General features: G+C 46.2%; 1 protein-coding gene across 1 annotated transcript in view; it reads right to left on the reverse strand.

Annotated features, from left to right (window-relative positions):
* Nucleotides 1-1162: 1162 nt before the first annotated feature.
* HDAC3 (histone deacetylase 3) overlaps nucleotides 1163-11824 on the reverse strand; it is a 10985-nt gene continuing 323 nt past the window's right edge. Inside the window, exons 2-14 of the mRNA XM_010183277.1 lie at nucleotides 7247-7389; nucleotides 5768-5849; nucleotides 5100-5156; nucleotides 4948-5003; nucleotides 4219-4352; nucleotides 3858-3938; nucleotides 3692-3765; nucleotides 3360-3424; nucleotides 2908-2997; nucleotides 2739-2797; nucleotides 2248-2327; nucleotides 1718-1875; nucleotides 1163-1433 (exon numbers count right to left, since the gene is read on the reverse strand). Of these exons, the coding sequence (XP_010181579.1) occupies nucleotides 1364-1433; nucleotides 1718-1875; nucleotides 2248-2327; nucleotides 2739-2797; nucleotides 2908-2997; nucleotides 3360-3424; nucleotides 3692-3765; nucleotides 3858-3938; nucleotides 4219-4352; nucleotides 4948-5003; nucleotides 5100-5156; nucleotides 5768-5849; nucleotides 7247-7389 (1149 nt within the window). The 3' untranslated portion in view covers nucleotides 1163-1363. The remainder of the gene's footprint in view (nucleotides 1434-1717; nucleotides 1876-2247; nucleotides 2328-2738; nucleotides 2798-2907; nucleotides 2998-3359; nucleotides 3425-3691; nucleotides 3766-3857; nucleotides 3939-4218; nucleotides 4353-4947; nucleotides 5004-5099; nucleotides 5157-5767; nucleotides 5850-7246; nucleotides 7390-11824) is intronic.

Below are 11824 nucleotides of genomic sequence, written 5' to 3' on the forward strand. Positions count from 1 at the left end.
GGGGCTCTCTCCTCCTCATTGTGCACCGAGGCTGAAAACTCACCTACACACATTTTGAGGAGCTGAATGCCCTCCTTTCATTCAGACAGGTCAAACAGCAGAGGACAATACCCTGCCTGGAAGGACAGGAGCCAAAAAGGTGTGAGCATTAAACAGACAAACAACAGGTCAGGTAAGAAAATACTGCCTCTTCATTTAATGTTGAAAGACATCAGTAAACAAACAGAACAGTACAGACAGTCAGAGGCTAAACCCCTCCCACCTCCCCAAATGGCACACTCCAAACCACGACAGGTACCAGGCGGACGACTCGGGAGAAGGAGCAGCAAAGTTTGGGATTTGAGAGATGGCCAAGAGAAATCTCTGCCACGTAAGGGCGAGATGACAGGATTTGGAGGAAGCAGCTTCCGTCACCCACAAGCAGAGCGCTGTCTCCTGGGTACAGTCAAGAGGGAATGGTTTCCATCCACTCTGAGCAAGCTGCCCCGGTCTCTTGCTGACACACAGAAGGGCCATGTGTGAACTTGGAAAGCGCAGCTGGAAGCTACGTTAGAGGTGCAAGTCACGCTATGTATTGACCTTGGCAGCCACACCTCTGCTCCACAGTGATTTTAGCCTCTCAAAGATTAAAGAAAACAGGGAAGTTGGGTCCAACCCAGCAAAGCATTGCAGTACTCATTTCTGAATGCAAAATTGAGTACAAGGGGAACAAAGAAGACTACGCTCTGCATACATTCTTCCCTCCTGCTCCATCAAACTGCACCCTGCTCCAAGGACACTCCTGACCCCTATCCCACAACTGGCCTTGTCTTCTTGAATAGTTTTCCTTGAGCTGTGGAGCATCAGACGGTTAGAAGGGACATCAGGAAGCAACTCTCAGTGCAGGCTTCAGAGGACAATCAAGCGAGTACCTGAGTGGAGGGCCAGGGAGAGCAGGACGTATCAGGTGTTGCTGCTGAAGAGAGGCAGAGATCGTAGGCACAACTGCTCCAGCTCCCACCTTGCTGGCAGAAGCCTGCATGGGAGTTACGGGAGGTGACTGAACGGGCACGGGTCAGGCTCTGACGGCAGTCGCACGGCTGCCAGCCAGCACACAGCACAGATTCAAGTGCTACTTGAATTTCCATTTCCCAGAGCAGTGACAGCTGGAACTGTTAACTCGTGGTGGAAAGTAAGGAACACATTTCACTGCTCTCTGCCTCTCCAGATAGCAGAAGCCTGCAGTGGTGCTGTTTCTGCTGCCACCGCATGCAATCAGATATGAAGGGAGGGCTAACTGGCTCCTACATGGCCCAGTTATCTGCTCCAAGCACCCATGTCCAATGTGGGACTCCCCACAGTCCAGAGCCCCATGCCAGAGCCTTCAGATCTCAACGTCACTCTCTTTGTCGTTATCGTGGTCACCGTCGTAAAACTCATTGGCAGCTTCAGGCCTAAGGAAAAGACAATCACCATCAGCGAGGAGAGCCCTGGCACCCTTGGGGCCACAGAACAAAGTCTAAGTCACACTGCCCAGTGTCAGAAGATGCCCTGCACCCAAACACCCCCATGAAACATTATGTGGGGAGACCACACATGTCTTGAGAGGCTCCCTGGATAAAACCAGGGACTCAGAAGTGACTGAGTATCTGTTCTAGAAAACAGACAGCCTCTATCACCTGCCCATCCTAGGAGGGATGGAAAGGGAAGCCTATTTCTCCAGAATAAGAGCTGGTACCTGCTGTAGTTTTCCTCAGAGCCTCTCTCCTCTGGATCAGGCTCATCTGTGCGATCGTAGCTGAGCAAGTCAGAAGGGACATCGTGGATCTGCACGCTGGGAGCATGGTTCAGCATTTTCAGATTCTCAAATATCGTCTGTCTGATCTGATCCAAGTACTACATAGAAAAAATAGAGAGGAATCACCACAGTGAAATCTGGTGGTCTGCACAGAGCCACAACTGTTACTACCTGCCTGCACCTTCTACATGGTGGCCATGAGAGACAAACTTGTGCAAAAAGCCATTTATATGAGCAAAGGAGCAAACTCTCCCACGAGTTTCAAGCTCATAGAAAACAGTGAGACAATACAGCAAGGTTTTCAAATGCTGAGAGACTTTCTGACGTCCAGAGGACATCCTGCTTGTTTTTCATCAGTTTTCTGCCCCGCAAGAGTTCCTTGCCTGGGCTATACCTGGTTTCACAAGAGTATCAGCCACAGGGTTTTGGAAATATACAGCCAATAGTGCAATAAGGCTGCAAGCACTCACCTGCCTGGAGTTCTGATTTTCAATCCTTGTACTGACGTCAGGATGAAGGGTGAAGTCTGGAGCAAAGTATTCGAAATACTCTGATGGAACAAGCAAGAGAGTTACAACACAGAGGCAAGGGGGCCAGCCTGCACTGCTCTGCAGAGAGCAGAGCTCACTCTCCCACCATACTAGGAGTGACCAGACCCTAAAAAGCAGAGCTTTTTACAGCTATGCAGCTGCAAGGAATTATATGAACTGAGCAAGCAAAAGTAATGCTCAGGTCACCAAATGGAAAAGGATTCAAATTAAATGATAAATGACACAGTAAAGGTGTGTCTGCTCAGTGAAGGTAGGAGACAACTAAGGCCATCTCTAAGATCAGAAAGTGCTGTGACTTTGGCCCTCGTCTTATCTCTGGTCAATGCAGAATTGAAGTGTTAATTCTTCAGTTGGTATAACAAATACTTTAGCTCAGCTGATGAGGAAAAAACCCCAAAACTCCAACTTACCACTGTATGGGAGCTCTTCACTAATTGCTTCATCTACAAGCAATGATGTTTCGTAAGTCCTGAAAACATGGAATAAGATGAGCTCAGTCCAGAGAAAGCTACATGGTGCATGGCATACAAAGCCCACAGTAACTGCGTAACCAGTGACTTTCAACAAGCACAGACTCACCAGCATCGTGCCACATTGCGGACTGTGTAACCACCTCCTCCCAGTACCAGCAAGGGGATGTTGAAGCTCTTTACGTACTCCACACACTCCCTAGAAATGCCAAACAAAAAGTGTCACAGCTGTTAACTGCAGCACACATTCGAGCATCAGAAATGCCACTGTGCACTCAAATGCCACCATGGCTGGAGCGACACACCCGGAGTTCAGGGCTTCCACCCAGGGAGCCTGAACCATGCGCTACTCTGAACCACCGCTCTGCAGCGCCTTGTATAACACCTCATTCTGAGAGCCCCTCCTGTCACATGACTTAAAAAAACCCCAAAAAACTGTTGGTACTGCTGGAAGGCCAAAGTCAAAGCTCAAGCCTCACAGCAGAGGACTCTAATTAGAGCCCTTCAGGCTGAAGGACAGTCTTTCCACTAACTGCTCTGCCCCAGCCCCGCTATACTTACCCATGGCCTCTTATACTGAGGTTAAAACAACCCAAACGGTCACAACCCAGAGAATCAGCACCGCACTGGGGAACAGAAAAAGAACAACTGAGTTTTGGCTACGGAGGCATTGCTTTCCATACACACGTGAGCATCCCCACCCCTTGGCCAGCCCCATTCACCAGAGGTGACAGAGAGCAGCTCAGCTGGGACACACAAACCCTGATTCCCCAGGAACAGAAGATAACCAGAAGGTAACCAGGTTATCCAGAAGGTAACACATCTATAGCAGCTCCCTTCAACTTACAGCTTCTGAAAAGAAGGGACATGTGCACAGATGTTTGCTTTCTTACCTGCAGAACTATGCAGGTGGGCTGATAGTAATCTACCACCTGGTTAATAACTGGCTGGAAGAGGTGTTTATAACCTTTGGAGAGAAAGGGAGATTAGTCATGGCTCTGGAGCAGAAGGACCAGCAAATGTTTGGGCAAGTGGAAACAGGAGGGAACACCTACTTACTTTGGTCATCGATGCCATCTCGTAGAGGTACATTGAGACAGTAATAACGACCGCTTTCTGCACCAACTTCATACATGTCACCTGGCCAGGGAAAGACAGGAGATTCACAACAGACCTGAGACTTCAGAGGTGTGGGAAGGCCAGATCTGCTCTGGGTTTAGACCTCTTAACCTAGCTAGGATTCCTCTTTCTTACAAATAACTATACTTCTGTGTCTCTCTAATGGCTTTTTCCATACCTTTTCTTCCATCATTTCTCCCTGCAGCTCTAATTTCTTTATTTTACACTTTTATACTCCAGCAGAGCTTTCAAAGGATTCTGAAGTGAGGCCAAGTTCACACTCCTAAGGGAAAATACATACCTGTACCAGGAAAGAAATAGTTCCCATATTTATGAAATGACACTGTCATGACACGGTCCGTCAAGTAGAAAGCCTCCTGCACACCATCTCCATGATGGATATCAATATCAATATACAGAACACGTGGGTGATATCTATAGATTACAGGAGGAAAAACAGCATTACTGTCTGCACTGCACCCAACCTCACTATTGACCACGTGCCTCAGTATCACCTAGAGCTCTGAAAACCACTATTGACATCTACCTGCAAGTCCACTTGCCAAAAGAACTCCCCTGTCCCACCTCAGGCATATCAAATGGCTTTGATCATCCATGTGTTGCTCAAGTCCTCTTAAGTCACTCAAGCAAATCAAGAAAGATTGGAGCCATTTAACTGTCTCCAGTAACCTATAATTTGCATTTACCTACAAAAGGCTCACCGTGACAAAAATGCTGAGACTCGGGAGACCCTGAAATTAGTATTTCACAGATGGCTAAGGAGAAATGGAATTGAAGAACTCCTCTGTATCCCTTAAACTGCATGCAACAGAACTGGAGTCAGATATTCCAATTCTCAAGACTCCTTTCCTGGACCTAAAGAAGAGGCCAGGCCAAAAATCAAGTTGTTGGCCTTTCTGGACTCTAGAAAGGCAAATAAGGGAGAGAGCCAGGGAAGAGAGAACAGTGAAGCACCAGAGGGAAACCCTACACCAGTCAGGTCAGTGCCATGCTTGCCCCATGTCCTTACTTGAGCAGCTCCAGGATGCCAATAACTATGTCATTGACATAACAGAAACCAGAAGCCTGCAAGACAGAGAAAACCAAATAGCGTTAGAAATGAGACCAACACAGAGCCTGGGCCTCAAAAAGACCGAGGAGTACACAGGCTTGTCTCATTACCTCGAACTTTTTGGCATGATGCAGGCCCCCTGCCCAGTTTATTGCAATATCGCAGATCTAAGAAAGGAAAGATAAGTTGGTTAATGGTGACAACGTAGTAACAACAACCTTGCACCCACCTCCTCAGTACCGTGATCCACAAACGCCTTTCCATCCTCTCCTTCTTCTACAGAGGTCTTTCCAAAGCTCCATCTTGGCCGTTAACCCAGCCAACAAGTGCTCCTGCACTTGTTCTTTACTTCCTCAGGTCTCTAAAAGACTCAAACCTCTGTATTTTTTAATACCCTCCTGAGAGACTTTCTTCTTCAGACTTTCTGCAGGATTTCATTTAGTGCATTTCCAAAACAGAGACCTAGCAGCACCCCCCTGCAGCTGATTTCATTGACGACCCCTGGTTTGTTCTACAGCACTGACAGTGCTTTGTGACTTTAATATGTGCAGCATTAGTACCCAGTGCCTCCCTCTGGATTAAGCATCTACTAAATTGTTGCCTCTGACAGTACAGGAATGGTCTCAAGCTTAGCAGTCCTATAGCACTAGGTAATTACACTGCACTGCAGCAGCGCTTGCTCTGTTGTTTTACAAAACACACCCATTAGGTTCTCCTTAATTTGAAAACCAGTTCACTTATGCCTGTGTTTCAAAAAGAAGCATGTCAGCTCAGTTACCTTGTTGTTCAGCTGTGTTGCTCCCTGCAGGGAGGCCCCAGTATAGCGAGAGCAAAATTCAAAGAGGCCTGGAAACACTGGGCTGAAAAAGAAACCATGGTTCTAACACACAACAACATCTCATTCCTCCCCATTTCTCCAGAGCAAATCCAGGAATAAAACTGTCCCGAGACATTACCTGAGCAAGATCAAAACTCCATTCTCTGTGAAAGAGTTAATTTGGGATCACTCTGACCCTGCTTATAACACAACAAGTACCAGCAGGCAAGAAATCTGGCTGGAAGTACAATGGGAAACTCACTGAATCTGATAATGATTACCAAAGCTTCTCAGCTAGTCCTGAAAAGGCTCCCCTGCTCACAACATGTGCCAGCATCAGTCCCACAGCCCTGCTGACACGTCCCCAGAGCTAGGACACAATGTGAGACACTGCAGCAGGAGAGGAAACAACTGATCTGCCCCTCCACTCTTCCCCCACAACTGTATCTGGAAGATCCTGCCCCTCCTCTGCTTCCAAGCACACAGCTCACTGGAAACCAAGGCTGCTCTTAGGACAGTGCTGAGGTCTGACCCATCCCACCACACAGAGCCAACCCAGGCACCAGGAGAGTGCAGAAACACACAACACAGAGCCCCTGTGTCACCAGCTTACTGGCATCACATCACACATCTAATTCACGGACAAGCAATGCCTTAAAGGCTGTGGGCTTTTCTAACCCTTCCCTCTCATTTCTGCTAAGAAGACTGTTTCTGACCATCAGAGCAACAAGGTTACAGTAAGGTCTTCTGATTCTCAGCCTAAATATTAAAAACCAGGCTATACTAATACCTGCTTGGGATAACACTGTTCTCTAGCTAACATAACTCCTACCGTGCTAGTGCAGCTTTCCCCCCTCCACAGAATACATAAGAACAATCTTACTCTCTGCCAGCCCTTATAATCCTCAACCAGAAAAGACACATTGCTGCTTCCTCCGATACCCACAGAGCCCTTCCACACAGCTCTTTCAAGTTTCATCTCTCATGAGAATTAAATATTGGAATTTAATATTCTCAACAAGATCTCATGTAGTTTTGTAGAGAATCATGAGTATCCCCTTAGTTCTACCTGAAAATCAGGCTCACAGCTGTCTTAAATCTAACATGCACATATTAAGGTATCTAAAATGACAGGCAATTACTTTAAAAAAATAGTTAGCATGTTAAAGAAGAACTAGAGGCTCGGCCAGAACAAGTAGAGATAGTTTCTAACCCAACAAGCTTACAGCCTAAATATAGACCTAAAGACGAAGACTGCAAGATCTAAAGAGAAGGGAAAGAAATCAAGGAGTTTCCATTAATCTGATGTACACAGGAAGGACAGGTACCTCAATCCGGTTAAAAAACAAGCAAGGGGACATTCTAAAAGAGGTCTCTGGACACGAGCAATGCAGGAGGACCCTTTCGGATGCAGCTTCACAGGAGGCACAGAGCACTCACCAGTCATCGCCTACGTTGAAGGCGTTGAGGCTCTTGGTGAATCCTTGCATGTTGTTGGGACTCACTCTCTGCAGGAAGTCGATGTAGTCCTCGGAGTGGAATCGACACATGTCATGCTGGGATGCCTGGTATGGTTTGAAAACCTTGAAGAGAGAAAGGCAAGACTTAGTTGCCATCCAAAGTCATGTTTGCTTTGGCTGTAAGAAATCTCAAAGCGATTGACAAACAACCTGCACAAGGTACATTGAAAAGTGTTCCAATACATTGACTTCCCAACATTTGTTTTCATTTAAATTCAATAAGTTGCTCCATGAAGCCTGCTTTCCTACTGATTTTTCTCTTTCAGCCATAAACCCATCTCCTGCTTCTCATAATAGCTGCAGTTCTTGCCACATACTCTCCTTCCTTCACTTCACACACCCCTCTCTTTGGGCAAGGCAGCAGAATAAGGCAGCTGAGTTCAAACTACAGCTTTTTCTTCACAGGGGGGCACTATTCCCTTATCAATCACCAGCTTTCACACAATTTTAAGACCTTGATATAGGGACAGTTTCAGCCGCTCTGTCGGATTTCCCCATAATGGGCTGACAGGTTCAAAAGTTATTTGGAGAACGCTCTCAGAGAGTTGCATAAGCTTTGTTTCCTTTGGAAAGCTGATGAAAAACAGTCAGGGAACTGGATGGATTCAAATTAAAGATCTTGTGACAATACACACATGCCAGTTTGGCACTTCATGCACATACCTCAATCTACAGGAAGTTAAAAATTATTACCACATACCTGGTGAGAGGAAATTAAAGTTGCACTGCAATGAAAAAGAGACCTTTTTTGTGTTTTCCAGTTTCTCTTAATTAAAGCATGCAGTTTGCTTTTCTTTTTTTTCATGTTCTGCTTTTCCTGTAAGATGCACAAGTTTGTCTCCAAAAGGAAAAATTATCAGGGCAACTGCATCAGGGCACCCACTTCCTGGGCTAAGCAGGAAACATGGTAATTTTCAGAGACACAATATACCCTAACAAACCCATCATCTTCTTTCCTGAATTGATCTGTGTGCTCTATGGCATTTTCCACATGGATGTACGGTGTTCTCCACGTGGATGCATGGGGATCTGTGTTTCTCAGAGGCTGCTGCCTCTCACAACTCGAACAAGGAGGATGAGGTGGCTCACAAGCACGAGCCGTCAGTAGAGCAGCCAAGGGTGAAGGCAGGACCTACTCCCCATGAGAGCTCTGCACAGGTACCTCTCAGGAATCCAGATGACTGGTTAAATCAAGCAGGACCAAAATCAATGCTAAAGTCTTCACAGAGAAGAAACAGCTGTAACCAGATATTCAGAGACTCTTTTGGACAACAAAAAGTAAGGATGTGTGATTCAAACCAGAAAGAGGCAAGGGGAAAGACCAAAAGCTTCAAGACTGACTTAGCTGCTGGCAGAAAAAAAGCCTCCTTCAACCCCTCACCCTGCAAGCTCTGGCACTCAGCCCCCTCTGTCTGCTGCCTTGTTTTGCTCACTCCACAGAAAACTCTCCTGGTTTTGGCCAAGTTACTGAGTTGCATCACTTCACGCAGGGATCCGACAGCTTCCAGATGCAGATTGAGAAAGGCTGCAGGAAGATGAAGAGCAGGGAAGGTGAGCAGGAGGAGACCCCTCTCTCTGAGCCTTGGTTCACCACATTCTTGTGCATCACAGCCACAGATAAACTGCGAAAGGTGCGAGGAGGTGAACCCAGCTTGACAGGATAGCGGCCTTCTATTTGGTGGAGGAAGAGGGGGTGGATAATGATGCAACCACAACACAAAGTTAACAGGACCTTTTGTACTCACAACTGACCATAATCTCCGCTTTTATTTGCTCCGAACTTTGCCAGTCACTGTTCAGGATGAAATTTCCTCTGCAGCTTTCAGCCTCATAATGGCATCGTGTGGAAAATACATCTCCCCAAAAAAGGGTTTCAAGCCTAAAAATATGGCGAAACATACAGCTCTGCCTACTGCCTCATCCAGACATGGGTTTGACATTTAGAAGTGTTATGGCAGAACATGCTTTTTGCCGTTTCCACAAGAAAAATCCCAGCTCTAGGGAAGTTATTCACACAGGTTTGTACGTTTACAGGAAAAATCTGAAAGATAATTTCGGCAAAGATTGCACGTGCACTGCGCATACACCAGCTGCATCCCCCTGCAAGCGCAACCGCGAGGTCACCACGGCTGGATACGATTTTATGAGGGAACTCTATTAATTACACAGGGAAGCTTTTATAATGTTAAAGCATACCAAATGAATTTTAAATATATTGCATCAAGCAACTGCTCCACTGGTCCATTTTAGCACCTTCCTTTAAAAACTGATATTGCACGTTAGTTTTGGGATCGCAATTTTCTATTTGCTTTCGCTCTATCTGCAGGTCTCTCAACACAGAATGAAATACGGTGGCAGAGCAAGAGCTTGAATCCAAGGCCACGCCAAACACCAGGCACTTGTGCAGTACTAGAGATAATGACAAAGTTGTGCAGCACGGACAGGTAGGCACAAAGCAGCTGAAATCAGGTTTTTCCCTCTACCCTGCTTGTATCAATTTGGCTGTTCAGACTTTGCCCTAAAAAATAAAACACTGTAAACATGCCAGAATGAAAGCCACCGGTGTAATCCTGCTCTCTTGTGCTCACAGTGACACAACTTTGATTTTAACATCACCTGATTCTCCAGTGTTTAAGAAGTGCCCTTTAAGGAGAGGCTTTTTTGGGCATCACAACTAAACATTTAGTCAGGTCTTTGAGGGTGCAAAGTTATAGTTTGGTTTAATGTCTAATGGTGTGGATGAGGGAGGCTGGAAAGCCAGTAATACTCTGGAGAAGTGTCTGGTCTTGCTGGAGAGGGACTGGAATTTGCACGTTACTGTTTGACAGCTCTGCACAATCCCTGTGTTTTCCAAGCTGATTGCAGTTTATCCCTACAGCACTCTCCAGATGTGAAAACATCACTGAGAAGAGCTGATTGTGCTTTCTTCCCCACAGCCCCAAAACAAGCCTGACTATTGCAATCACCTACAATTGCAACCAACAATCTATGATCGAGCTCTACAATCATTTTGAGAGCATACACCTCAGAATAACTGCTGGAGTCACCCGGTGCCAGCTCACAAATAACACAGGAAGCAGCTGGTTTGCAGAGCATCACACAGAGTGAAGACCAATTGCAGAAGGGTGAGAACACACAGGGGATGTACAAGCACAAAAAGAAAGGACAGGAGAAAGTCCTAACACCCTTCAGATCAGAGCAATGATGATTTTGTGCCCTTCTTTCACCTCCCCTCCCTGTTTGCAAGCTATGTACGATGAGGACTGGGACAGAAGAGCTCTTCACCTCTTTTAATGAGGTAATTCCCATGAAAAGACACTGTAAATGCATGCATGTATGCACAAAAATAAATATATATACGTACACATACATAAAATCAGAAGTGCCTGCAGCTGTAGCCTACATTTTGAGTAACATTCTGGGTGGGGGACCTTCCCCAGGGCACATCAAAGAGACCGCAGGCTGTGGAGACAATGGGCAGCAGCTCCACCCAGCCCCTGGATCAGATAGCACGACCTGGGTCAGCCCAGGAATTAAATCACTCAATGGTCTGAAACAGCTCAGAAGCAATCCTGCTGCATTGAAAGCAAAAACAAGCCAACAAGAGACAAAACAAGTTGCCTCAAGGTGAACAGCAGGTGCAGGTAGCATGTTCTGCACTTCAGAATGGGTAGAAACCATCTCACAAAGGGGCAGAATTATAAAAGACTTTTCCCTTTCTTGCCTTGCTCTTGTATCATGGTTAAGTTACGTGCCCTGAGCTCCTGAGAGCTTTTCTGTGCTGCGACAATGGGCAGAAAAGTGCACAAGGATTCCAGGGAAAGGAGAACGGCTCAATCCCACTGGCACCAAGTGAAACAAAATTCAAAAGAGGGGTACCGCACATTCATGGTGATATTCCATCATCCCAAAGCTAGTTCATTTCCTGAAAGATGAAGATTGAAGTTTTATTATGACTATTGCTACATGATCATTTTTTATCAGGTGTACACAGGCTGGATTTCAGGAAGAGAAAAATCTTTCTACCAGTAAGAACTAGAGTGCACTGGACCAGGCTGTTTGAGCTGGTTGGGCAACAAAGGTTTTGAAAGAGCAGCTTGGACAATCACTGATCATGTACAAGATAGGATTAGTGAACCCCATCTTAAGGCATCAAGGTGAAATCAGCAAGCCTCTTCAGGGTTGGGTTTTTTTCAGCTTTACTATTTTATGATCCCATGGTTCACAGTGGCCACTGGGTCCTTCCTAGAAGGAGCTACAGACACAGAAAATTCACACACTGTCCCCAGTGGCACTGGTGCAGCCCTAGAAACAGCACCGTACACAGGAGTTTGAACAAGAAGCTGTCAATGAATGGCAATGCCTTCTAAATCAGCTCGGGGTGATATAGTGGGGGCTCAGGTCAGTGAGAACACCCAAGGCTGCTTAAAGCTGTGTCTGCAACAACTCCATTACCTGCTGAGCCCAAGGTGGAGTTGAAGGAGAGGCAGTGACAAGA

This window comes from Mesitornis unicolor, unplaced genomic scaffold (genome assembly GCF_000695765.1).
Source record: "Mesitornis unicolor isolate BGI_N332 unplaced genomic scaffold, ASM69576v1 scaffold18494, whole genome shotgun sequence".
Taxonomy (NCBI): domain Eukaryota; kingdom Metazoa; phylum Chordata; class Aves; order Mesitornithiformes; family Mesitornithidae; genus Mesitornis; species Mesitornis unicolor.